The following is a 27,617-nucleotide window of genomic DNA, read 5'->3' on the forward strand; positions in this document are numbered from 1 at the left end:
CTATCTGTGCTATCAAACACTAAATTTCAAAGTTGTGAGTTGCTCTCAAGCCTGGAGCTTTCTGATTGCACAGGCTGGTTGGTCATCTTCTGCCCTATGCATTGAGCTGCATTAGCTTGACTCTGCTTTCCTGTTGAAATAAGAGGTGGAAATGTGGGGAATCTGAGCTAGGGATTGTGTTGGGCCTTTCAGTGTGTGCATTTTCATGAACCTCTGAGAGCACAACATTAATTTGGATCTTGTATCTCTAACAGATTCCTGCAACAAATAGGTGTGATTTAGGCTGTGCTGAAAATAAGGAAAAGCATCTATTTCAGCATATTATTCATGTGCAGTGAGACACTCCTAGCAAACCACAGTTTAGGTCAGAGGAAGATGCTGGGTGAAGAGGGCTTGGATTCATCCTTATTAATGAAACCAAGGCCCAGAGCTTTGAATTGGCCTGCTGTCTCACAGAAAATCCAGGATCCCGAGAGAACCAAGCAGCTTTTTACAGTGCTTGTGCTTTTCTGCTCATTCACAGTTTGTTTGTTAGATGTCATTTGCATGAATAGTCAAACAGTGTTTTAATTCTGTTCCATCAATGTTTTCAAGCCAAGTTTCCCTTTGGCACACAACAGCGATACAGTTGTTCGGTTACTCAACAATTGTTAAAAGAGGCTTAGGTTAAATTCTGGATGTTAATGAGAGAGTGGTGTGCACCAATTTGGATTATGCTTTATGAACTAATTAAATACTTATTTACATGCTGTGTTTACTGTCCTCTATACACAGCAGTTTTTTGTTTAATACTCATTTCATGTACAGGTAATTTGCAGCTTATTTCAACCTCATATCCTTGATGTGAGTACTCTCTTCTCACCACACAAAGAGGGAGGCAAATTAATATCCGTGTCTCCCTTGACAGCATTCAAGGGTCTTTTTCCTGGGTGAAAGAATTTTTGAAAAGCAAAATGTGTTTATGTCTTACCTCTTTAAAATCTGTGTTGAGCAATGGTCCTCAAAGTAAAAGAAGGAGTGTTTTTAAAATTTCAGAACATAAAGTTAGTCTTCTAAAGTCTTATTTAAACATGCAAATAGATGATCTGATTTCTAGAGGGATTGTTCACAAAGCAGATTTGAACATAATCAGCTCCTTCTACCCTGCAAGGAAAACAGAAGCCCCTGAGGCCACTCATAGCCATGGGCTCCTCATCCACCATTTTATTCCAAGGATCTGCTTGCTCATCAACCTGCATCCCAGGCATCCCCCAGAATGTTCCCCAGGTGTCCTGGAGGGTGTGAGCCTCCTCCTGGAGCTGTGCTTCAGCAGGACACTCAGGACTGTTGAAAACTTGGATATCTACCCGGCATAAAATAAGGCTCTTCTGTCAAAAAATACTGATGAAACAAATTAAAATTCACTTTAAAATGTCAGTGGGGATTGCTTAGCAAAACCTACACTGATGTATTTAATTTTAATGGTTTTTGAAGAGATAAAATATGGGCCATTAAAACTGGGGCTGATTGAAGTAGCAGGACATTATTTACCATGTTTCAAATGAAAGGTTCCCCGAAAGTTATTTATTAGCTTGAAGTAATGAATCTAGTTTGCAGGAATAAATGAAATCTAGGTCCATCCAGTAAAAAAACAGTTCAGTTTGGTGCAACCTTTACCAAGGGAAGGAAGTTTTAGGGAAGGAACTTGCCTTGCAGGGATCTCATCTGCCTCTTCTAATTTGTAAAGCTAAACCCCTGCCATTTGGCCAAGTCTCATGCAGTCTTCATCACTGAATACTTAAATCAGCCTCGTTAACAGTTAATATTTGCCCAGCTTGCCTGTAGCAGTGTTTCCTAAGTAATTGTTATTCATCCACATTTCATTCTCTACTCTAAATATTTACAGTTTTCTTTTCATCGTTCCTGGGGTGATTTCCCCATGTGCGTGTTCAGCTACGTAGCTCTGGTATACAAAGAAAGACAATATTAACTTGCTGGCATTTTGTAGCTTTTGTTCTACTTGCAAAGTTTAACACTGATGAGTTTTGACACACAATAAAGCCAGCTCATGTGCCTGACCAGCTTTTTGGGGGAGGCACGTCCTCTTGGCAGAGTGTGATATGATGGGTCCCAGATGGAAGAGTTACAGGGTGCAGCCGAGCTGATCCAGTGAATGGCTCTTGGGAGAGAGGTCCTGTCTCTCTGCTCACTCATCCCCTTCCCTATGCATGGTCCTGCTCAGCAGAGAGACATTTGGGATTTTGCTTGGATTGCCATGCTCCAGGCTCCAGTGGGTGCACATGGGTCAGCTCAGCTGCATGGTGTGGGTGCACCAACATACCTCCAAGTGCAATTAGACTGGCACTTGATACCTGGTAATCTGAAGTCGCTGAGTAATATATTTATTTTAAATGATTCCCTAAATTATGGCCTGTTGGGAGGTTACAGCGGAGTTTGGAAAAAACCCATTCCCTCTCTCATTACTGGAGTTTTTAATGTTTTAAATATGATCACAAAGCGGTGTCTGGCCTAATGACAGAGCATAAAAGGTACTGGCTGTATCACTGCCTTCATAGTTACCATTGTTAAAGCACTGAACTCTTTTGCAGGTTAATGAAATTTATCATGATGAGTCCCTGGGTGCTCACATTAACGTTGTCTTGGTGAGGATAATCCTGCTGAGCTACGGCAAGGTAAGGAAAGGTTAATTTAAATGGAGGATATCAATATCTATAGACTTCATTCTTTTATGAAGAGTGCAGTTACTGGGGATATGTATTTGTTCTGTATTTTATTCCATATATATTAGCCTTGTTAGTCTGTGAATATAAAGAACTTTCATGTTTATATATATCTGTTTATCATTTAAACTTTACATTTCAAATAATTTCAATTTCTTCTGGGTTTTCCCTGTGTCATTTGATGTTACTGCTTAGCTCTGGCAGTCTGTCTTTTCAGATTTGTTTGGAATAGTCCATGAAACATAGAGAACATTTTAGTTCCTAAAGAAAACACAGTTGTGTTCTGGTTCAAGTGTGTGTAAGTAACAGTAAACACAAGGTCAGCTCTGCAAGATGCTGAGGGCTATGGCTGCTTTCTAAGAACTCATTTATACTTGTGCTTATTATCAGGGGAACTACACATGTGCTTAAAGTAAAATGGGTGTTCTGTGGAATAGGGGCCAGAAGGCAAGAGCTCTGCAGATCAAATCTGTAATTAAAAATATCAAGTGTTCTTTCTCTCAGTTTCTGTGGAAGGGGATGCTCCACAGACAAAACCTGGGTAAAAAGGAACAAAATGTTAAATGGGTTTCAAAAGTATTGATCTGTTCAGTACCTGTGTCCTGTTACTGCCAAGTCAACATCAGATTCCATGGGAACAAGAACAGGACGTTTCAAGTATGTTGATAACTGCTTTGGTTAAGGACATGTGATTTTAGTGCCTCCAATGCAGCATCAGGCCCAGCTGCTCAGGGCAGAGTGTTAACATCCAATACACCTTCCTGCGGCTGGAATTGCTGGGATTTCCATGTTCATGTAGGAACCCTGGATTCTGGATGACTCCATGTCTGTTCATGGAAGTTGCTGGAATGCTGTCAGCAAAGAGCCAGTGCAGATGGTGAAGCTCCACTGCATTCACCAGCTTACCCTGCTCAACACCAGTGGAGAATTTTCCTCCCTGGTTCAAATGAGGGAGCTCTCAGGTTTAGTCTGGCCTCTGCAGGAGACTGATTACCTGGGTACAGGTTAAATTTTTCTATTGGATCTTCCCCATCTGAGAACTAAACACACCAATCTATCTCTGCTTTTCCTGCAGTGATGATGATGATGTAGTTATGCACGTTGAATAAGCTTAATCAGAAGTATGTCCTAAAGTAAATGTAAAAAAAGGTCATATTTGCCATTTTGTGATTGAGACTTCATGGAGTGTATAGCTAACATTGAATTACAAAATATATATCCTTGATATTGCTGTAGTGGCAAAAAATTGGTTGCAAATTGACTTATGAATCTCATACAAATCTGATGTTGCAATAGTGGTGGAAGCCAGCAGAATTAGTACCTGGGCTAGTAATTTCTTTGCAGTCCTTAGTACATAGGTATTTCATAATTGTTATGTGTTTATTATTATTCATCTTTAGCCCTATAGATCTGCCTCAATGTGAGCTCTGGTTATTTCTGCCATTTTCCAGATGGCAGACAGTGGCTACAGCAGTCATCATTCCATCTTAAGGATCTTTGTTTTCTTGTGAAGAGCAAAGATTTGTCCATTTATAATTTGAAAGTTACCAGTTTCATATTCTTTAGAGAGGAGAGTTGGGGTGGAGGACAGAATCCAGCATTTTTTGGCAGTTCTTTGGCCACATCACAGAAGTAGCATTTGCAGGTCTGTGTAATCTGCTTGTGGATATTCTGCTTCTGGATTCTACATCCACAATCTGCAGTGGACAATGCTTTAGCTTCTGAGTTGTCCTGCTGGTTTCAGTGGAATGATTCTGCTATCACAAGCTTGTCCCAAAGATAATTTTTCTTGCATTTCCATATCTGATTCTTGTTTACATGAATATATATATTTGTTTATGTTTATATGTTTACATGAATATATACCCAATCTATAGCTTTCTAAAAACAGCAAAAAGTATATTTAAAAGATATCAATCCAGAACTCCTCTACTTTATGATGTGAGAACCTGCATGCCATGGCTGTATAAGAATATATCCTTTTCTGTTCATGTTTTTAAAGTTCCTGATAAGAGGAGTCCCAGTACCAGGGAGTAGAAGGTGAGGAGAATTTTCCTTATAGGTTTGGGTTAATAAATTATTATCCCAAATGGAATTACTGTCCCAAGTGGAAAAGCAGAGAGAAGAAGTATATAGTTGTTATTTTCTGAACCTGTTCTGAGTAAATAGAACAAAGCCTTGAATATTTTACTGTCCCACACACGAGCACTAACAATTTTTAGGAAAATATATATTCAAAACACATAGCATTTAGTGGGGTACTTGTACAAGTTAAGGCAGTGCATGAATGAAGCAGCGTGGTTGGCTTCACAACATGAAAATGTTATCCCAGTCTTGTTTGAGTAAGCATTTCTTTTGAAAGCATGGAGCTAATATCTTCAGATTCATTTGCTTCACTGCAGGCAATTTATATATATTATCAAGGGTGCCATTTAAATAATCATAATAATTACATTATGGTTCTGTAATTGATGAAGTATGTACCATCAACGTCAGGCTTATGACAGCACTCTCAGCTATTGCCAATTCTCCACCCCTGAGCAGCCTTCTACTGGATTGTGGGTTTTTCAGATGATTATATTATTTTATACAATATGTCATCTGTTGATAAGAATAATATGGACAATACTTGAGTTGCATAGCAACCAACCTTTCACTGGTTCTTGCTTGAAGGTACTCCACTCTTTCAAATGTACTTATATTTTAATATTCTCAAACACAGGCAACTGTACATGCAGAAGTTTCGGTAATTTCAGGAATAGCATTAATATGTGTAAGATGAAAAAATGGAACATATTCCTTAGTGATCACATGCCGAAATTACTTCAGGGATGAATTGAAAAGATCAGACATGGTTTTACTGAATTAGCACTTTGTGTGAGTTATCATCCCAGGACTTTGAGGGGGTGGCAGGTTGAGCCCTGCCAAGAGCACCGGGCTTGGGCTCTGGCTGGGTGGTGTTTGGGGAGCAGGCAGTGTGGCTGGGCTGGGGATGGGGTAGATTTACAGGACTTTGCAGGAGCTGCCAGCCCTTCCCTGACTCCCCACTTTTCTCTCAGTACTTCCTGCAAATGATGTACCACAGACTGATGTGAAGGCTTCAGCTGTGCCTTGCTGCTGCCCACTCATTTATCAATTCCATCATTAGGATAGAAAAATATGTTCTGCAGAGGCTTCTCCATATCTGTGTTGGCTTCAGAAGCCACAATGCATTTCTCTCTATTTTCTTGACATTGACTTCCAAAGTCACTGGCTTTTTTGATGGGATGGGATACTGCAAATAAGTAAACAGGGTACATGCAGTGCATTTTTCTTCAAATGGGAAAAAGATGAGCTGGCTCATTTCTGCCTTTTTGACTTCAGTAGTAGGAAGATTGGTTCCAAATTTTGGCAACTGCGGGTATATTTGAGATTAATATAATTCAATGTTTGTGCGAATTATTCCACTTAGACCTATTTTGGTTGTAACAGCTCTATAATACAGCTAGCTCTAGAATACTCAGGGAAATAAGCAAAGCAACCACGAGCACCAAGTGCAGAGGAGGTTGCAAGAGATGAGCTGAGCATGCATTTAAAAGCCCTGACTGGTTATTCTAAAATTTGTTTGGAAACATTTAAACACTGAGCACTGCATAAAATCCTCTCATCGCCTCTTTGAGGTGAATGAATAAAGATTATTATTCCCATTTTACAGCTAAAAAAACAAAGATGTTAAGTGTTATTTTCCAAGGCCACACGGAAGGCCACTGGCAGGCTGGGGATAAGACCTCATAAATTCCTGGCTGCAGCCCCACGCTCTGTCCACTGACAATGGTGACTCTGTGTGCAGATGAGCTGCCCTTGCACAGCACAGAGGAAATCACAGGTTAGCTGGGATGGATGTAATTAATTCAGTGATTAATGAAAAAACACTTGGAAAGAATTTTGCAGGGACTGCAGGGTTTCAATAAATGCAGCCCCCTGAGGATTTGTGAGGGTTATTTCTTGGGAAATGTGAGTGTGGCAGCGCAGGACACCCTGAGCTCTCCTCTGGCACTATGCACAGCCCAAGAGTATTCAGCCTGGAGCAGGGTGGGATGGGCTGAGGGATGCTGGCTGTGCTCCATGGCATCTGGAAATGCAACCAGGAGGGAGAGAAAAGCCACATAAGCTGTAAACCAGTGCTGGCACCATAACAAGTGGCTGGACTCTGACCACGTGTTAACTTGGTCAGAGTGAAAGAGGAACCTGACTGCCACAGCAGAGAGCCTCTCAAATAGCTGGGGGAGGGAAGAAAACCCTTTGAGGTAACAGTTGAAGAAGAAGGTGCTATGGGATGGATGCCTGCAACCTCATAAGACAGGACTGTCCAACTGAGAAGGTATTTTCAATTTTGTATGTCTGAGACATTAGCAGAGCTCCTGCTGCCTTCACTGGGGACAAGGCTTTACCTTTGTTATTTTCATAAATGATGCTCTCTTTGTCTCTGCCATCTGACCTTTTCATGTCTAAGCTTGATACAAGCAGGGGAGATGTTCCTGGTTCAGCCAGGATGGAATTGCTGGTTCAGTCTGAGTCAGGTTCTTCTTGATCTCTGTTTCCCATAAGGCAGCTTTGGAAGCACAGATCAGGTTTATTCCTTAAATATGGTGTTTGTCTTTACTATTTTGCTGTTGACCCTGATGTTTGCCTGGAGGGAAAGGAATGAGCACCTCCACCTCTCCCACTAAAGGGCAAAGGCTCTGGCTGAGAGCACCTGTGCCTGGCAATGCAAGGAGGTTTTTAGCTGCACATTAGGGCCATGGAACAGCTGTGCTTGGAATGGACCTCATCTAGTCCAGCTGCCCTGCTCAGAGCAAGGTCACCTGGAGCAGGTTGTTCAGGACTTTGTCCAGCTTGGTTTTGAATATTTCCAGAGACTCAGTAACCTCTCTGGACAACCCTTCCCAATGTTTGGCCACTCTTATGGTAAAACTACAGTAACACTCCTAAATGCTTTTTTTCTTGCCTATTGCCTCTTCTCCTTTCTCTGGATCCCACTGAGACGACTGCCTCAGTCATCTTTATTCCCTGCCCAATAGGTTTTTATATCTATTGAGATCTTCCTGAGCCTCCTCCAGCCTCTCCTTGTACTAGGTCACAAATGAGTTGAGTATCTTATTTTTCCACTGACATTGGTAGATGCAGAAGACCTGAAAGAATCAGCAGGAATCAACAAGCCCTGACCTTACTGATGTGTCTGAAGATGGAGTTGTTGACCCCAGCATTTGGCCATGTCCAGTAACCAGTTCTGCACAGGCTGAGTTGCAAGGCCAGGACCTACATATGATGTAGCATTTTGGCAGCTGTTCATATTTTTGCGCTGTTTTCATGTTTCATATGGGGATAAAGAGAAGAGATATTGCCCCTCCTGTTTTTTATCTGGGAGAATTGTTGAATTCCCTTATTTATATATTACACTTGGAGTTTATAATTCCCCAGTGTGTTTTGTTGGGACCTTGAAGAATGTGGAGCTGGCTGATAGCATAAACAGTACTTTGTACTCCTGATCTGCTTACATTTATACAGAATTAGATACTGAAAAATGTTTACAAACTGCTGCCATAAGAAAGCTTTACAAATCCCTTGAATGCAAAATGACAGTTTGCTGAATGAGCTATTTTTGTTAGTTTGGTTACCATGGACATTCAATAATTGTATTTATTTATCTTTTGCTTGTCTTGTTCAGGATGAAAGAAGAATATAGAAGTTTTAATCCAATATCCAATGAGCAATAAAAATGCCACGTAGAAGCAATGTTAACAGTGTGTTTTGCAGAGACTTTACACATTCAGGAAGGGAAAGTCATATGTTAAATTGTTTCCTGAATGTGTTCACTGCTGTGGTCCAACTTTTCCTGCTATAGTTTGAAGCCTGTCATGTTAAGAATATTTCTGCTCCTCCTGGAGTTACTGAAGAGCTGCAAAGCCTTCTCCGTTGGTTCTCTTGGAGCACCACCTAATGGATGAGTTAGGAAAGGTCCCAAGCTTCTGACCAGCCTAAATTTCTTATATTCTTATCACCAGGTACCTGCTCATCATCACTTTTGCATAGTTGTACCCAGTGCTGCCAAATATCAGATAAATAAAACGTTTGTTTAAGGGGAGCTGCCATTCTGTGTCTTTCCCATGGGCTGGCAGCTTGAACGTTCTTGAAAGGCTTGGGTAGAATATAGACTAATTTTGCAGCTTTCTTCTAAGATAACTTTGACATTGTTAAAGAAAAAAGAAATACTTATTTCTTCCTTGCCCCACAATCTCCAGTCTCCACAAGTATTTTAAGGACTTTCCACAGCTTCATGAATGACTTGTTCTTCAGTGTGTTCATATGAGAGAACTGATAACTTCCCAAAGGATAAGAAGGTTCAGAGACCTCTCTGACTTTCAACCACCTCTTACTGCCCTGCTTTGCCTCTTTGTATGAATGCAACTGCAACTCAGTTGGCGTCTTCTTTTTTTTTTTTTTTTTTTTTTTTTTTTTTTTTTTTTTTTTTTGTTGTTGTTGTTGTTGTTGCTTCCATCTAAGAAGGAAGGGAGTGGAGAAAAAATGAAGGCAGAATCAAAAAAGAAGGAAGGGAAATGTGCAGCATTGGTAGACGTTGAGTTTCCCAGAGAAAAGGCCTCAGATAGTTCTGTAGGGCAGACTGTCCTCGTCACCCTCTGTGGTATCTCCTCGCCTGGGGGATGTTTTCCCAGCTGAGCCCTTTCCACTTCTTGGCCAACATCTCCATCTGTTTCCATCAGCAGTTCACAGATATTTCTGCTTTCCTTGCTGTGAGAAGGAAAGTTTCTCTTTCCATTGGCAGTTTTCCTGCTGATCAGCTGAGTAATGCTCTCCACGGGCCTGCTGTCCTGCTTGGAAAGAGGTCCTTCCCAGCCAGGTCAGAGCTCCCAGCCAGCTGCAGGACCTGTGGGTTGCTGGCAGTGTGAGCCCTTTGCTGGCCAAGAGTAACACCTACACCTCTTCTCCATGTGCAGCCTGCTGGCCCCCAGTTCCCCCGGTTTGCTGTGCGACAAGAGGGATTTTACCTTTCAGCCCTTATTACAGCACGCAGCTCATCTCTGTTCCTCTTCCTTTATTTGCTTTGTCCATTTAATAAAGGGTTGGGCTCTGATGAAAGCCCACATTGGTTTCCAAAAGAAAATATTATTAAGTGTTATCTGATATCTCTACAAGAGTAATTTTTGGACAACGTCCTTGTAAAACATATGACATCTGCCCTGTCTACTAACAAGCTCTGCCTGGTCCCACAATCTCCCAGACTCCTTTCTTCAGGACAGCAGCATCTATCTGTAAAGACAAGGCAGCTGGAAAAATGGATAAAATTCTGTATAAAGGCATGCCTGGCTTAGAAGTCTCTGACCCAAAGACCACTGGAGCCTTGGAGGTTCTTTGGAGGGAAACACTAATTCCCTTTCCTGGCCATGACATTGCCTGCTCTGAGGAGAGGACCATGGTGTTTGTGGTTCTTCAGTCTCAGCCAGTGTAGTTGCACAGCACAGTGAGCTTGACTCCCTGATGGCTCCCCAGCCATGCAATATTTGCTGTTAGCACTGATGGAGCCTTTCTGATCTGAAAGTCTTTGGCAAATTGCAGAAAGTGGGTGTTCAGGTGAAAATTTGCTAGGAATCAAGTGGGTTTCTCTTTTCAGGCTGCTCCATTACAGTGGGGAAAGACAAGACAAGGGATTAATGACCAGATGATTTTGCTCCGTGGACTTGGAGTACTCAGCAGACAGACTGAGTTTTTCTTCTCACTCTTTGAAGTCCTTCTTACTTACAGGACCTAGACTTGTTGCTTACATTCATAGCACACAGACACTCAAAATAATTGACTTCTTGCTGGATATGTTGTTTCCCAGCTTAAAGAGCAGTAAGGCTCAGGTTTATGATAAAGTTGTGTCGTTGGCAAAAAGTTGGGTCAGCTAAAACATGTTTTCTAGGACTTGTGTGTTCTCAGCTTCCCCATTTATGTGAAAGGGTTTTTTTTCTTTCTCCCTATTGTGTTGGATGCAAAAACCCCACCATGCTCCACGTTAACCACTTGGTCCAACTTCATTTGCTTGAAGACAAACTCTAAAATCAGTGTTTTGATAAGTAAGCATTGAGGTTCTCTTGGACTGAGCCTGTGGTTTTGCTCCTGGAATGGACTCAGAATCCAGTGAGGGAGTTGTTGACTCGTGGCAATGCCAGGGCAGGGCTGAGCCACGGGAGCTGCTACTCTGCTGTGCCAGACTGCTCTGGCCCCTGGCAGACTCGATGTTAATCAGAGCAGCGCTGAAACCTGCTCCCTTGGTTCATTCAGAGACAAACATTCTGCTTTTGTGATAAACACCAACAAGGGTTTGGTTTAGCAGGCAGGGAAGAGATGACAGAGGGCAGCTATAAAGCAGTGGTTATTAGGAAATAATTGACATTTTATTTTCTGTGCTTTTTTGCTGATCATGCAAATTCAAGAGTTCTTTGCAAATAATTGGATACCCTTAAACAAAGCATATGTTGATAGGGTGTGTGTTTTCATTGTTTTCTGATCATTGTGTCTTAAATGATGCAATTTTTCATTTGATAGAATGTACACAAGGAGATCATTATGAAATAAGGAAGTATTAGCAAACATCAGAAAATATTAGAAAACTAGAGGTCTCTCAACTTCATTTTGCAGCATTCTTTGCTTTTGAGTCTTGCAGTCAGATACTTTTATTGAGTTCCTTGAAGGAATTGATCTTTTTTGCGCAGTTTTAGAGAAATAAGAGTGAAGGTGGTATAGATAAGTTTTGTGTTTGTTTGCTTGTTTGTTTTTGTTTTACCACTGATGGATGTTATTAAAGACCTCAGCAACAGTCAAACCCTTTTAACAGACTAGGATTTTTCTTGGAGAGCCGGGATTTTGCCCTGTATTAGTAACTCAAAGTTTGTTTAAGTATGTTCTTATAAATATACAGAGATTCAAAAATGGCACCACAACTGTCCCCACCATTTTAAATACAGTTATTAGTTCAATTTCCAAGGGAATTATGGCTGGAAGCAGTATGATCCAATACAGGATTATATTACAACTTTTTCATTCCACAGTGGTATCAGAGTCCAAACTGTGCTCTATTTGGTTTATAAATTTGTTTTTCTGAACATTTGCAGAATTGTAATATCTTAGTTTTGCCAAAATCAGACCTCAGTTTGGCAGACACTTCTTTTATCAATTCCAGTTGTTCCTCCACAACCCTTTGAGGATTTTCTTTTTCATGTAGTCAATACTCTATGTACTCCATCATGCATTCAATTAGAGGACACGTCAAATACATCTGTATTTAAACATGAATTGTATTACTTCTCTCTTATTTTTGGCATAGGCTAAGTTTTGCTCTACATTAAGTATTTTGGAATGACAAATGCTTGCAGTACAGTATAGCATCTAAACTGTAGTGGGTTTTGTTATGATTACAGTGTTGTCATGGTAATATAATTTTTGCAAATGAAAAGCCAGGGTTCACATCTGTAGTTCTTACAAATCCTGGAAGTCCTGGGACAGGTCAGTTAGTCATACATTCTGGAGTATCCCACATACAATAAGCTTTTTAAAGTTTTAGCAGTGCACAGTATCAAGCAGAATTAGCTGGGAGCTCCTAAGAAAGTACTACTAAAAAAAAAAAAAGAAGAGGCAAATGTAATAGTTGGATTTTAAAATACCTAAATACCTTTCTCTCCTTTCTCTTCCTTGCTCAAGAGAACTGTTCTTTGCGCCTCACCTAACACATCAGCTCACTGGAGCCAGCCATGCTGTGTCAGTTCACCACCCATGTAACCTGTGGTTTACATGGAGAATGGCATCCCTCAGTGGGAAGTTGTGTTCTACCTTCTGAACGATCTTCAGATGAGTAATGGGATAAAGAAAATGCAATTTAAAAGACAGTCACTGAGAAAGTCCATTTCTGGAAGTAATGGTTCAAGTGCAGCTGAAAAAGTACACTTGGTTTTACACCAACAGAGCATCCAAGAATGTGCCAAGGTCTGCCAGAACAGCCTAAACAGCTCAATTTCATGACAAAAGCAGTGTTGAACAGGACAGGGTGCTGGCTCTCTGCAGTTGTTGTGATAGGCTTTTCTTAGCCATTAGGCATTGATCTTCCCCACACTGGGTCAGTCTCTCCTGGTTGAGTCTGTTGTGGTTCCAAAAGGGACAGGGGCTCCATCAGGAACTGTATATCCAGACTGGAAGTGATGATAAAGAGATGATAAAGAGATGTAAACTGATGCCAGGGTTGCATAGAAATAATGAGTGCCCAACCCAGTATCAGTTTTGTCATTAAAATACCCATCTTTTCATTTCTTGTCTATTTTTAAAATTTTGTTACATCTTAGATCTCATTAAATGTAGAATTCACAATCTAACCATGAACTTTAGCTATTTTCTTGCTTTCTTGATCCAGTAAAATTTGTTTCTGAAGCATAAGTATCTCTTAATTAAGAACAAACTTTTAATGGAAATGGGATGCTTAGTCAAGTGCCTGAAAAAGTTGGGGAAAAAAAATTGCCTACGCTTCTAATAAATAACTCTTGGTGTCATTTTTTCCCTGTGTGACTGCAGTCCATGAGTCTGATAGAGATTGGGAACCCCTCCCAAAGCCTGGAGAACGTGTGTCGCTGGGCCTACCTGCAGCAGAAACCTGACACGGGGCACGCCGAGTACCACGACCACGCCATCTTCCTCACCAGGCAGGATTTTGGTCCGTCAGGCATGCAAGGTGTGTGCCTGGCTTTGCTTTGCATTTGCATTTATTACCGAGCCAGGCTAACCACGTGAAGTTTAACTGTACGTCTTTTGCTGAGCTGTGCTCAGTGTTTTCTCTCCCCAAGAGCTCCGTGCTGGGCCATTCTCAGTTGTAACTGCTTTATTTGTTATTTGATTCTTTCTTACTGGTTATCTATTGGATCATTTCTGTGTTCTCACTGAAGCAAAGAAAATGGGATGCATATGTAAACAGTCCTGGAAATGCCCAAAGATTAAATAATAGATTTTGTGTTTTAAAAGTTCCAAAGCTGTTGCTGTGTTACAGCCAAATTGCAAAAAATGTTGTTATGGAGAGGACTGGAACAGCAGGGCCAAGCGCTGTCCCCTTTTTCCATTTTTCAGACCTCTGCCTCCTGTGAGATCAGGATTTTCACCAGAGGGGAGAAATCTCAGACCTTTCCCATTCATTTTGAGTTGGCCAGAACTGCTGTTAACACAGGGATGGGGCTTTGCTCCCTGAGGGGTGGTTTTGGGCTCCTCCATACAGCAGCACGGCGTTTTCTTTGCCACTGTTGTCTTATGCACTTAGAAAAGGCAACTGTAGGGCAGTCCAAGAGGTGACAAGAATTTTCTTGGTGAGCCAGGAAGTTTTCATTTGTTCAAGGCTGGTTTCGTCTGTTTCCTAGATGAAGGAGAACATTGTTAAATGTCTGGGGACAGAGGTCTTGGGAGGACCACTTCAACTATACTTGAGTCACAACAAAGGAAAGAGCTCACCCTAGAACTTCCCACCACGCTGATTTTTCTGTACTTGTTCATTTTCTGAAACCCTTGGTGCTTCTCACAGGCTATGCCCCCGTCACTGGGATGTGCCATCCTGTCCGGAGCTGCACTCTCAACCATGAAGATGGTTTTTCATCTGCATTTGTGGTGGCTCATGAAACTGGACATGTGTGAGTACAACTGGACATCTGTGTTGTGCCTTAAATGGTTTTTTGTACAAACAAATGCTGTTGACATTGAACAGATGCAATTGTTGTTAAGAAACAGTATTTAGAATTTAGAGCTCTGGTTTCAAGTCTCAGCTCTCACAAAGCTTTTTTTATGATCTTAAATAAGCTTTATATTTTGGGATTTTCAAATGGAGAAAAAATAACTAATACCAAAATATCTTCCAGGGCTGCTGTGGGACTAGATTGAACGATGTATTGTAGTCTCCTGGCGGAAATGAAAAGTACCCATAATAAAGAAATATGAATTCACTGAGTCAGTGGAACACAGTATTCTTGCAAGCAATCCATACTAAATAAGCACATAATCTGTATATGTTAGTGCTGATAAAGGAAACAATACTGTATAGAAGCAAGGTGCCAAGCACTGCAGTTCCAACTGTTCTATATATCTCATATAAAAAATGTAATCCTTTTACCTGTTGATGTGATTTGAACCAATGCCTGAGCAGCAGTTGTCAGAGCTTTGGCTTTTCCCAGATCTTTTTAGTTTCTCTGTTCTCCCTCCAGAGAACTCCCACTGATTTCCCATTTTCTCTTTGGTAGAATAACAGGTACCAGAAGGCTTTTTCTGAACAGTTTCCATCTATTCTGTTTTTCCTGTGAAAGCCTGCAGGCCCTTTCTCTTTTTTTAAACAATGAAGTGCCAAAATTTATTGAAATCACCATAAACATATCTCTTAGTTAGACAGAGACACCTATTTGAGACTCAGATAGTATTAGATTCCAGAATTTTTGAATTAGGAATGAAAAGAACACAGCATGGACTTTAAAAGAGACTGCAGAAAGTTTGTAGTCCCTCAATATTCAGCCCCAATGTGTTGATTTGGTTTAACTATGGACAGATATTGCCCACATTAGTCCAATAGTGCTTATTAAAAATACAGTATAAGATTCTAACAAAGGAAAGGAGCAAATATATTAATAATAAATCCAAAAAGAAATTTTAAACCATCTGTAATTTGGGGTAATTTTCTAGAAAGCATCCACCACTTTCCAGGCTGTTTCACATTTAAACAATGTGGGATTGCTCCTGGGCAACAGCAGCAGCTTGTCTGAACTAGCGTTCTGTGTGCTGCCTTTCTTTATTTCCATGCAAAAGAATTGTCTGCAGTTGCAAAATACTTTGAATCAAGCTAAGGTGTGATTTTTTTAGAAGTTATATAAAGCCCTGAATAGCTCCAGATTAGAGCCTGGGAATGTTTCTGTTAGAATTCCTGGAGGGTGGGCAGGCTTAGTAATTCAGAAATGGATTCACATTTAGCTGTAGTAATTCACAAATGTGTGTGTGCACAAAGCCCACAAAAGGCATTTTTAGGTTTTTTTTGAAAGTGGATTAGGCTGATGACATGAAGGTACTCTCCAGGGTCAATCCTTCCATGTGGGAGTTACTCCAGACCAGCTCTAGCTCCGTCCTCACCCTTATTCCCCATGACTTTGCTCATGTGAACAAGGGCAGTGGGAGTTCAGAACCTTGCTGGCACCAAGCCCTGGTGATACGGGGAGGGAGAGCACTTGGAGCCCACCCTGGACATCACCTCTGTGTCTCTGTTGGGGGCAGTTTAGGAATGGAGCACGACGGCCAAGGGAACCGCTGCGGGGACGAGGTCCGGCTGGGCAGCATCATGGCCCCCCTGGTGCAGGCAGCCTTCCACCGCTTCCACTGGTCCCGCTGCAGCCAGCAGGAGCTGAACCGCTACCTCCAGTGAGTAACACTGCCTACAGTGAGTAACACTGCCTACAGTGAGTAACACTGCCTACAGTGAGTGCCGCTACCTCCAGTGAGTAACACTGCCTACAGTGAGTAACACTGCCTCCAGTGAGTAACACTGCCTACAGTGAGTACCGTTACCTCCAGTGAGTAACACTGCCTACAGTGAGTAACACTGCCTCCAGGGAGTAACACTGCCTACAGTGAGTATTGCTACCTCCAGTGAGTAACACTGCCTCCAGGGAGTAACACTGCCTACAGTGAGTACTGCTACCTCCAGTGAGTAACACTGCCTCCAGTGAGTACCACTGGGCAGCCCCTGCCCTCCGTGAGGGAACACTTCTTCCTCTCACCTTCACTTTGATGGCAGCCTGTCACATTCACATTTTCTGAAAAATCCCTTCACCCATGATTTTTCTCCTGGGAAGCTGAGAAGCTTCAGAGAAAAGAGAAACAATTCTTATCTCATTTGATTCTCCTGTGTTTTGCTCCTTTGGAATGTGTTTGGAGATTGTTTACCACAGGTGATTGTTTCATTGGTTTCTGGTGTGGGTTGTTTTCACTCATTGGCCAATCAGGGCCAAGCTGTGTTGGGACTCTCTCCAGAGTCACAAGTTATCATTATTATCTTTTTAGCATTCTGTAAGTATCCTTTCTGTATTCCTTAGTTTAGTTTAGTATAGTATAGTATAGTATAGTATAGTATAGTATAGTATAGTATAGTATAGTATTCTTTAATATAACCTAGTATCATAAAGCAATAAATTAGCCTTCTGAGAGCATGGAGTCAGATTCATCATCGCTTCCTTCATCGGGGCACCCTGCAAATACAATATCAGCCCATTCTACATTATTCTCATTTCATTTGTGTCTGTTTGTTTTCTGGACATTGAGGGTGTATTTGCTGTCCTCTCAGGGGTGATGGAAGGCACTGTTATGAATCTCATTGCTAACTTTCCTCCCTCCCTACTCTAATCTCTAGCTGAGCACTGCCTTGGCTACCCAGTAATGTCGTGTCTGTCTTGCCTTTTGTTGCTTATGATACCTGTCAGTGACAAGATGGTGCTGCCTAGAGAGGAAAATCTGCCCTTCAAGTGCTCAGGGCTTTTCTTGACTTTAGTAGATATCTGAAGAGCACACATGGTTCCAGAATCAGGTCTTCAGTTGTTAGTTTTTCTTTCAGTACCTTAAATGCAAAAGCTGTTTAAACAGCTTCATCCATGCCCCTTGCCTTCCTTTTTGGACCTGACACTTCAGGCATTAGATCTGTGTAGAGTTCCCTGACAAATTCTGTTGTTTATGACCTTTTTTTTTTTGCTCCTTACAGAAAAAACCTTCCCCTTATTATGTGCAAGTTTTACAAAAAATATGGGAAAGCTACCACCATAACCAGCAAAAGCTGAAAATGAGCAGGAAAAAATGCAGCAAAATACATGAAGTAAACATGAGTCAGTCTTTTAGTCAGTATTTTTATTATTGTAGATATCTTAGACATGGCAATAAAGAATAAAAACATTGTGAAGGAAGTGTGATTGTTTCAATTAGCAAGATCCTCCAGAGCTTTAGCCATTAAATAAAAATCATCTGGCCTAGAGGGCTGCTTTATGTTCTTTTAAATACAACTATTTATAAAATGTCTTATAACAAAGCAGAATGATGGTTTGCTTTGAAGTAAATCTAACCTCAAAATTCTCCTTTCAGCTATTGGTAACTTCAAGGCAATCTTAATGATTGCCAGGGTAGGCTTGTGTATGGTGTCCTCATGTCTGTTGAATAACTGGGAGACATTTCAGAGATCCTGTGGACTGGATTTGTGAATCAACCAGCTGGTGTTGTGAATCAACCAGTTCTTACACTGTGTTAACCATTTGGGGGGACTGCCATCAGTCCTTTGTGCTGGCGTGACTTGGTCAGATGTAATTCTACAGGCTGTCCTCACTCCTTAGGAGCAGAGGAGAAACTTCCATATTGATCACACAGAAAGAAAACTTATTTTAAACTATGGATGGAGTTGGGAGTGATCAGGAGAAGCAGAGAGAGGGAACAAACCCAGCTGAAGTCTGTAAATGAGTCACTGCTTCTCAGGGAGGACACAGGGAAGCTGTAAGCTCAGTTCTGGGCTGGTTACCCTGGCCTCTGCTTTTGAAACCTCATTTGAGAGACAGCTGCAGGCAGCGAGAAATTCCGCAAATGGAAAATTAATTAAACTTTCTTTTCTTCCTGGTCTCATGTGGATTCTTCCTTTGATTCTTTTCACATAAGGGGCCTGGAGACGGATAGGAATTTACCTGCAAGCTAAATGGAAATTACAATGGAAGGGCTTCAAAAAAAGATGTGTAGAATCCATTGAAGGTAGATACGACATGCTAAAGTGAATGTGCCCATAATTGTGATATTAGCTACTCTTCAGGACCAGGATCTGAGAAATTGCAGGCTGTATTTTGTTTGGAACAAAAAGGCAACGAAACCACAAACACTGTGCAAGCCTCACAGCCCCATCTGTTCCTGTAATTGTTGCCTGTTGCAGCTCCTACGATTGTCTGCGGGATGATCCCTTCGAACACGACTGGCCCTCCCTTCCACAGCTGCCAGGGATTCACTACTCCATGAATGAGCAGTGCCGATTTGACTTCGGGCTGGGATACATGATGTGCACAGCTGTGAGTACTTAACTTTAGCTGCTGCTGTTTCTCATCCAGGAGTGCTCTAAGTGTCTCTGAAATGTCCTTAAAAGGGACAGCGTAGTGAAGCCCACAAGGAAAGATATTTTGCCTTCTTATCTGCAAGCAAGGATTAACAACTGAATGTTGTCATATATGTTATTCTAAATATCTCTTGGTCTTTTTTTTTTTTTTAAGCTGAGGTTACAGAAGTAGTTATTGTGCAGTTTCATAAATATCTGTAGTTGTCAAGCAAAGAAACTTGCTGTGTTATTGAGCCTCCTCTTGCTGGCAGCTGGTTATTTTGCTACAAAACTCCCACCCAGATGTGAAGGAGATGGATTTGCTGCCACATCTCGTAGTGCTAGCACAGGGCAGCATGCTTTTATGATCCAATTTTATGGAAAGTGTGATGTATTTTGATACCTTGCAAGAGAAAATAGGCATCACAGCGAGCAAAGCAACTTGTAAGGGCTCTTGTGACACGGTTGGCTCTTGTGTATGAGGAAAATAAGAGGCAAAGTCTAAGTTTAAAGCAAGGCAAGTTTATTGCTATTCTCAGCGGACTGGCCTCAGAAAATAAAGTCTTCTGCAGCAGGGCTGTGTCTCCCACCTCCAGCCCCTCAAGTAGAACTAAATATTAAATGGAAAGAGATGTTTTCAGCTGCTGGCGGCTGCTGACATGTAACATTTCTGCTTTCATTCCCATCTGCAGGAATATATGAGCCGAGCAGTGTCCCTAGATAATGGATGAGGACCTTTACAGCATGAGCTGTAGTGTAGTGTCTTTACTCAATTCCCTCTGAAGCTGCCTTGGAAGAATGTCCCAGCCAAAGAGAATCTTTTCTTACAGCCATCCTCCAGAGCATGGGAGATGGAGGCTTTCTATTTTTCTTTGTTCAGAATAGTCAAAAGCATGTCCAGACATCATGATTTAGTATGTTTTGTGGTGGGTGCTTCCCATCCTCTCCTATAGAAGCCTTTGCATTGTAGGTAAAATGCTGATTTATTCATTGGACTGGGGACCTGATCTCAAATTTCCATCCCCCTAAGAAGGGGATTACAACAGCTGAGCTGAGCAGCTCATTTCCATTTCCCATGGGTGCACCAGGATTTTTTGCTTTGTTTGCCAAAGGAAGCAGCCCCATTTGGAGAAGCTGTAAGAAAAGGCAGTGTGTGTCTCACTGCCTGAGGAAGCTGGTTGGTCACTTGTGTAAAACTATTTTTGTTTGACTTTATTCCATCTCATGCAGATGGGATCTCACCTCAGAGTCATGATTCTGTATGCTCAAATATTCAATCCACAGACATCATGGTACTCCTCAGGGATCAGCACCAACGGCTGGAATTTTAAACCTAGGAAAGAAACCCCCCCATCTGCAGCTCCTGTTGCAGTTTCCAGTGGGAGCGCTCTAAAACATCAACCACTCTGATTTTTTTTGTGTGTTCCAGTTCCGTACATTTGATCCCTGCAAGCAGCTGTGGTGCAGCCACCCTGAGAACCCCTATTTCTGCAAAACCAAGAAAGGGCCTCCGCTGGACGGGACCATGTGTGCGCCAGGGAAGGTGAGAGCTGTGCACCCACACACCCGTGTGTGTTCATGTGTGTTTGTGTGCAGCTGGGGATGTTCCCCTCAAAATCAAGAGGAGCAAGAGGAGAACCTTACCCATCTTTGCTAAGATGGGCAAACTCCTGAGTGCAAGTGAAGTACTGAGCATTAGCTCAGCTGGTTGGAGCATGGTGCTAATAGCACATGGGTTTCATCCCTGTAGGGGCCATTCACTCAAGAGCTGGACTTGCCTATCCTTGTGGGTCCCGTCCAACTCAGAATATTCTGTGATTCTGAGCAGTGTGAGGGGAGGACATGGGGTGAGGGCTGGTGTGTTCTGCATGGCCACTCTGGGACCATTAAACCCCGTCCTCAGGCAGGTCATGGCAGGATCTGCCCCACACAAGTCTCTGTGGCAAAGCCAAAAATGAGGAAATTTCCTCTCTCCTATGACTCTTTTGAGGTCAGGGTGTTGTGCTTGGACCAGCAATGTTGCCATGGTGCTGCCTGGCCTCCCTCATACAGAGAGCAGTGGGAGCTGGAGAAACATCCAAGCCACGGCCCTGGAGCTTCCCAGAGGGAAGGGATGGATGTGGGAGCTGAGTGCCAGCTAGAGAGAACCCACACGGCAGCACAGAGGGGCTGTGAGCAGAGAAGGGCAGGCGTGTGGAGGTGGATTTGCAGGTCTGATGGGAGCCCAGGGGGGCACGAGGAGCAGTGCAGGGATGTGTGGGGTGGCAAAGGCTCAGGAGCTCCGGCCGCGCAGCCACCGCGCTGGAGCCGCTCCCAGCCCCGGTTCTCCTCCCTGGAGATCACACTCTGCTCACTGTGGGTCTGAGCTCCAAATCCTTTGAAGTCTGATGAAAAAAATCTGGCTTCCCTGGGCTTTGGATGCAGTGACTGAGGGGGAGAGGAAGATGTCGCTACTTGGAAAGGTTTTTTTACAACCCGGTGCATGACATCATTTATGCGATAAATGAACCATATTAGCAGCTGCTGTTATGGCTTGAAAAGTCTTTTTTATGGAAAAGTGATGTTAAATTAATTCCCCAGCAAGTCACGCTCTCTTCAAACCACTCCCTTCTGGTTTTCTCTTCTTTAAATTATTCCTGTTACAAAAGCTTTGTTTCTGATTAAATTAAAAAAAAAAAACAACAACAACAACAAAAAAAAAACTAGATTACGATCCAAAATTTTTAGAGAATTTATTTGGATACACTTTTCTCTATTTTGATTTTTATATTAAAAATATTCATGACCCCCAACTGAAAAAAAAAAAAGTTATATTCCATTTTGTTGCATCACCCTCTCCCCTGCACCTTTCATTCATATTAGTACTTGAACAGAAATGAGGAGAAAAAAGGAATTTGTAACCCTACAGTTAAGGATCTGTCAGTGCTTCCATTATAAACAGTTTGTCAGGATATTATGCAACTCAGCTGTAAAAATTTTCTTTGGACTGGAACTTGGGATCCAAGGCTTCAGCAAGCTGTGCAGACAGCCAGGCTTTTGAGCTCTGCAGAGATGCAAGAGAGTATGTGCACATTCTGAAGTAGATGATAGGACTGTTTTATTCTCAAGGGAGCTGTCCCAGTTTTTTGATAAATAAACTTGCTGCCACCTTCCAGAAGAACCTGAGAAAATGATGTAAAATGAAAACCATTTTATTAGATAAAGCTCAGCAGTCTGAACTAAATGGTGTGGGTTTTTTAAAATAGTATGAGTTCTGGAGGTTATATAGCTGACTTTATGTGTCTGAGCTCAGCATTTGACCAGTGTATTTATTAGATGTTGGTGTTTTTAATACAGGTGCATCAGATCAATGCTTTTACATCTGTTCCTTTCCTTTTCATCTCTGCCCTTGATTTTGCCTTCCCCTGTTCACTCTCTTCACCAACTGGGACAATACCAGAGGCTCCTGCCTGAATGCACGGGGCTGTAAAATGCATTTATTGCCCAAAGCTGGGACTCAGTTGCTGTGTTCCTTTCAGGTACATCTCCCAGGATACCTCATCAGCACTTGAGAAAAATGGAAAATAATTTCAAACATAATCTCCTATTTTCTTTGGAATCATGCCAGAAAAGAAAAGTACAGAAACATAAGCAATTAAAGATGTTGATTGAGAAAGATTCATTTGTTTCCCACTTTAGAGACTTGCAGTTTTCATGATTTCATACCACTAATTCCCAGGGCCTATTTTAAGCTCAAAACCAATCACAACTCTGCTGATGTGTCACAGAAACATCCTGGCTTTGCTGCAGCTGAGGGGATGGGATGCCAGGAATGAAAGTGGTGCTGGGGAGGCAGTGCGTGGATGTTCTCACCTAGGGCTGGTGTTCACATAACTGAAAACTGATCCCAAATCCAGCAAGATGCCATGGAGGAGAATCCAGTCCAGCTGCCTCCTTCCCAAATGATGGTCAAGGGGCAAGAACAGCCACGTGGGAAGTGTGAAATCTGGAGCGTATTTTGGCAGGCAGGATGGGAAGGGACATGTGTCTGCACACCCAGGCTGTGTCCTGCATGTTCCAGACATTACCCTTTGAAAGGGAAGATGAGTCTTTCCAATGCTGTTTATACATGTGTATGTATGTGTACAGATAATTTTATATATAAATATAAATATATATAAATATAAATATATATATAAATACATATATACTTATGTAAATACATATATATTTATGTAAATGTTTGTAAGTTCTTCTGTGCTTGTGGTCATATGAAGTAAGTTGCCAAAAGAGTGAGGTTCTGCCATTTTGAAAACTTCTTAATAAGTCTTCTTGCGCAAGTGGAGATGCTGAGCAACTATTATGTTAATTGGCAGCAAACTAATAATTTGCTGGGTTTAAAGATAAAAAAATAACATATTCTCCTGGACCTTCCCAGTCAGAAAACTACTATTTTGACAGAATCCTAAAGGAAATAGAATAATTTATACTGCTCCCAGCGTGATTATTTAAAACCAGATAGAGTTTTCAACAGCAAGAGGGAAGTTTCTATCAGTTTTGTGAGACTTTGATGATGCAGCCACTTGCAATGGTCACATTACCTTCCACAAAATAACTCTGGTGTGTAAAGTTAAACACATGGAGGTTCAGAGTCCTACTGTGGAGTCACAGACACTCCATAAATTGCTGTAGTAAACCATGCAGACAAGACATAACTGTGCAAAGCTTAACTCTGCCCAGCATTCTGTAGATTGAAAGAAAACATATGCTGTCAGCTGATAATTTATTTACTTGTATACAATTCTGTCAGCTCTACCATTAGCCTCAGGCTTCTGAATCCAGGCAAACTTCAGAAATCTATCATCAGTTTTTGTTATTCCATTTTTTAAAAATATTACTCTTCTGGGGAGACGTTTATGTCAGCTGAAGTAGCTAACTGCTCTCCACAGGGTAGAAATGAAACCCAGAGTCAGTCACGCAGGGAGATCACATGTTTGAGTCCATCTGCTTGCTGCAGTGACTAACATCAAGGTTTGTACCACCTGAGCCTCCTTTTTTTTCTTTTCTTGGAGAGAGGTTAAGAGCCTGGTTGCTGCCCCTGCCAACCAAGCTGATGTTGCTCTGGGGTTTGGCTTCTGTGCCAAGGATCCAGCACAAGCCTAGCAGGTCTTCTCATTGCTTGCACTGTGCTAATGAGATTATCTAAGTGAAACTTGGAATGATCTTTTATTCTGTCAGGAAAGGAAGGGAATGATTAAATATTGAAGCAAATAGATACTTTTGAGAAGAAAGATGGACCAAGAAAAGAGGGTTCTGAAAACACTAATGTGTACTCAAAGCAATGCAGTTAATTTCCCACTGAGAAAGCTGACCTCAGCTTCTCTTGGAGACAGGAGACAGATGGGTGAATGTGTGCTGTGTTAGTCACCACAGAAATGGAGAACACTTGCTTCTCCGCTGAAGAAACTTTTACTGCCTCAGAGCAGTCCTCAGTGTTGGAACTTTCAGTTCATCCCTTGCAACCAATTATTTCAAACAGATGGAGCAGAGCGGGCCAGCCTGGGTGTGATGGGGAATGCAAACAAATCAGTAACCCCCTCCTGATGGGAGCCCAGGACAGTGAGGAGAACTCAGCACCCCAGCCTTGGTGCAGTATGAGGGGTTACTTGGTAGATATTGGAGCATCAAGTGAGGAGAAGTGCCCATTGCTGCCCAACATAAAATAGTTACAGATACTCACAGAAGATCTTCAAGTCTTTTCTTGGAAAATTGACTTGCAGATGTGTTAAGCCCACAGGAACACACTGGCTCTTCTTTTGGCATCCACAGCAGTTGTTTCAAAGAACTGCTGAAAACAGCAGTGGAATGTTTTACTGCAAGAAATTTAAGCTCCCTCTCCTGGAAATTGCACTTGTTTTGGACTGCCCTGTTTGCCAGAAAAATAGGCGAGACTGCAAGAAGTCATCTTCAACTAAGAAAACGATTTGCATTTACCCATTTTTTTCTCATTTAAAAAAGAAAATTGCTTTAATATGCTTCCTTCTTTAAGTGAAACCCCCTGTTTACGAAGGGAATAGTGCTTGAAATTGGCTCTTTTCCACCTCATTATGTAGTTAATGTAGTAGCAATAGGAAGGGTTGGATTTAACTTCCTTTATTACACTGGAGATTGCTCTGTCTCTGGTTTTACCTTCTCATGCATTTTCTTGCACGGATGTGCAGAGAGTAAGATTCATTAGTGAATCATTTTGTTTTCTGTAGGCTCCTTTCTTTTAATCCACAAATAAAAGGCAGAGCTGGGGATGACTCATTTTACACAAATGCTTCTCTCCTAATAGCTCTGCCTCAGCTTCCCAACAATCAGCATCTGACCAGCTCCTGCACTAAAAATCAGTGCTGCTCTTCTCTTTACACAGCAAAGTCAATAACATTATTCCATGTTTGCCTTCCAGTTCAGGGACCAGTCTCAGTGTCAGAGGGGGGTTTATTAGAGGTTGTTGCAAACCTACATCCTGCTGGAAGCACAGTGTCATCACACGTCTCTCCCTCTCCTCCATGAGTCCAAGCACGGGATTCTGGATCATCACACAATGAACATAGGCTAAATGACTCCTGAAAGGGATTTGGTCACTGCTGTGGAACTTACACCTGGGAGATGCAGCAGCCTGATAAAAGGATGTGTGAGCAAGCACAGATCAGGAGCTGTCACTTCACATCTGCTAGCAAGCCCAGCTGAAATGTCTATTGACAAGCTGAGACACTGCCAGCTCCCCCTACATCACTGAATGATCCCCTGGCAGTGCAGGGCCCCACGACTCAAACTGTTTGTTCAAACAAACCTCTCTAAAGCCATAAGTAAACAGTCCCTGAAGGGTACAGCCCTGAGCTTCTAAACCAAAAAAAGCAAAGGGCATATTAGCATTTTGCATTTCTTTCATGCTTTGCTGAATTATCTCTTGTTCTGTCAAACATCTAAGAAAAATCTGCCCATTACAGCTCTGGAGCAGGATTGGTGTAATTGGCTTTGTGGTACCTCATTTATTTCAATAGGTTTTGACTTTGAATATCTGAAGTCATGGGAAAGAAAAAAATAGTTGAAACCTAATTTCTACTCTCTCTTCTACTCCTTGTCCTACCAAATCAGCCCCAAAATAAATTGCATGAATATGAGCCAGTCACTGAGCAGATTAGTGAACCAGTAAGCTCTGCCTTGTCACCATTCTAATGATTCCCACTTGAAATTCAGCATTATTAATGATTATCCTTCACTTTTAGATTTGCCTTCCAGATCACTAATCACTCTCTGCTCAAGAACACTCTCCTGTTATATATCTTCTGATTTTGTTTTTGCTGGCAGCATGCATTTAGCCATATGCTTGTCTTGTGCAGCCTGCCAAATTCCTGCGTTCCAGGGCTTGTTAAGCTGTGTAAAATGTTGTTGTTGACTTGAATGTTAAGGAAAGTAAGTGACTGATTTCACTTGTTGTTGCAGCCATCTGTGCTCCTGAGCCAGAGCTCTCATCCCAGCAGTAACCGCTAACGCAGGCAAACTGTGACAGTCTCCTGCAAAGTCGTTTGTTTGCTGGAATATATTTTCCAGCACCCACACTTCATCAGTAGACTTTTATGAAAGCAGAAATAGTACTGAAAGGGGCCAGAATCTTGTGATCCTTTAGAAGAATTCTTTGTGACTTCAGCTGAGAAAAAAATTCCATGATTAGGGACTGGAGAAATTGGTGGAAAGGCATTGACAGGTTTCTTTAACAGGAGATGACAGTAGAGATGATCAGTACTGGAGTTATGAAGGCTTTTAAAGAAATAAAATAAATCCCTTAATAGTTTGGGGAATGTAGCAAATTTTGTGTTTCAACTGCTGTGCAATGACTGGATTAAAAACCAGGTAAAAGAAAGGAGAAAGTGTGGTAGGGCGTGATGAACTGTGCAGCTGCAGGACTGCTCAGGGCTGTCCCTAAGGAATGCCTCCTGGTTTTTTAGTCAGGTTTACCATGAGATCTCCAGGGAGACACTGCAAAAGCTTTTAATTAATAGCATTAATAGTCTACAATGTGAGCTTGCTTTAATTCCTTGACACTTTGCTCATTGCATTTATAATAGGAATATGTGTGTGGATTTGGGAGTGGCTGGGCAGGATGGTGCTGTGGCCAGAGCTCCTGACAGTGCTGCTTGAAGAGGCTGCAGGCAGTGGTGGAGGCAGGATGTTACTGTTAGATTTGGGATTCTGCCATTTCCCTTAAATGATATCCCTGCTGCAGACAGGTGATGAGGAAATGTAACACTGACAACAGTTTAACAAACTTGGTAGACTTGAAACCTGCCTGCACAGATGTGCGTACTGACATGTAAGGTTGTAAAATCTGAGTGAGTTTGGGATCATGGGCACAATCTGACAGCAAGTCCCTCTACTTTCTACTGGAGAGGTGAAAAAATTCCAGAACTTGTGCTGAAAATTAAAATGTGTGGTACAACAGCTTCTCATCTGATGTAAGTTGATCATCTAATCATTCTGACATCTGATTCTCTCTTTCAGCACTGCTTTAAAGGTCACTGCATCTGGCTCACACCAGACATCCTGAAGCAGGATGGGCACTGGGGGGCTTGGAGCAAGTTTGGCTCTTGCTCCCGCACGTGTGGCACCGGGGTGAAGTACAGGACCCGGCAGTGTGACAACCCACAGTAAGTGACACCCCATGGTGGGGGCCTTCACTGGTGTGCACAGGGATCCTCGGTGCATGGCCAGGGCAGCAGTGCAGG

General features: G+C 42.0%; 1 protein-coding gene across 1 annotated transcript in view; it reads left to right on the top strand.

Moving 5' to 3' along the window:
- Nucleotides 1-27,617, top strand: part of ADAMTS2 (ADAM metallopeptidase with thrombospondin type 1 motif 2) — a 167,279-nt gene that overhangs the window by 122,414 nt on the left and 17,248 nt on the right. The window contains exons 6-12 of the mRNA XM_058035093.1: nucleotides 2,589-2,672; nucleotides 13,320-13,476; nucleotides 14,311-14,416; nucleotides 16,035-16,178; nucleotides 18,712-18,844; nucleotides 20,297-20,410; nucleotides 27,394-27,539. Of these exons, the coding sequence (XP_057891076.1) occupies nucleotides 2,589-2,672; nucleotides 13,320-13,476; nucleotides 14,311-14,416; nucleotides 16,035-16,178; nucleotides 18,712-18,844; nucleotides 20,297-20,410; nucleotides 27,394-27,539 (884 nt within the window). The remainder of the gene's footprint in view (nucleotides 1-2,588; nucleotides 2,673-13,319; nucleotides 13,477-14,310; nucleotides 14,417-16,034; nucleotides 16,179-18,711; nucleotides 18,845-20,296; nucleotides 20,411-27,393; nucleotides 27,540-27,617) is intronic.

This window comes from Melospiza georgiana, chromosome 15, assembly GCF_028018845.1.
Source record: "Melospiza georgiana isolate bMelGeo1 chromosome 15, bMelGeo1.pri, whole genome shotgun sequence".
NCBI classification, from domain to species: domain Eukaryota; kingdom Metazoa; phylum Chordata; class Aves; order Passeriformes; family Passerellidae; genus Melospiza; species Melospiza georgiana.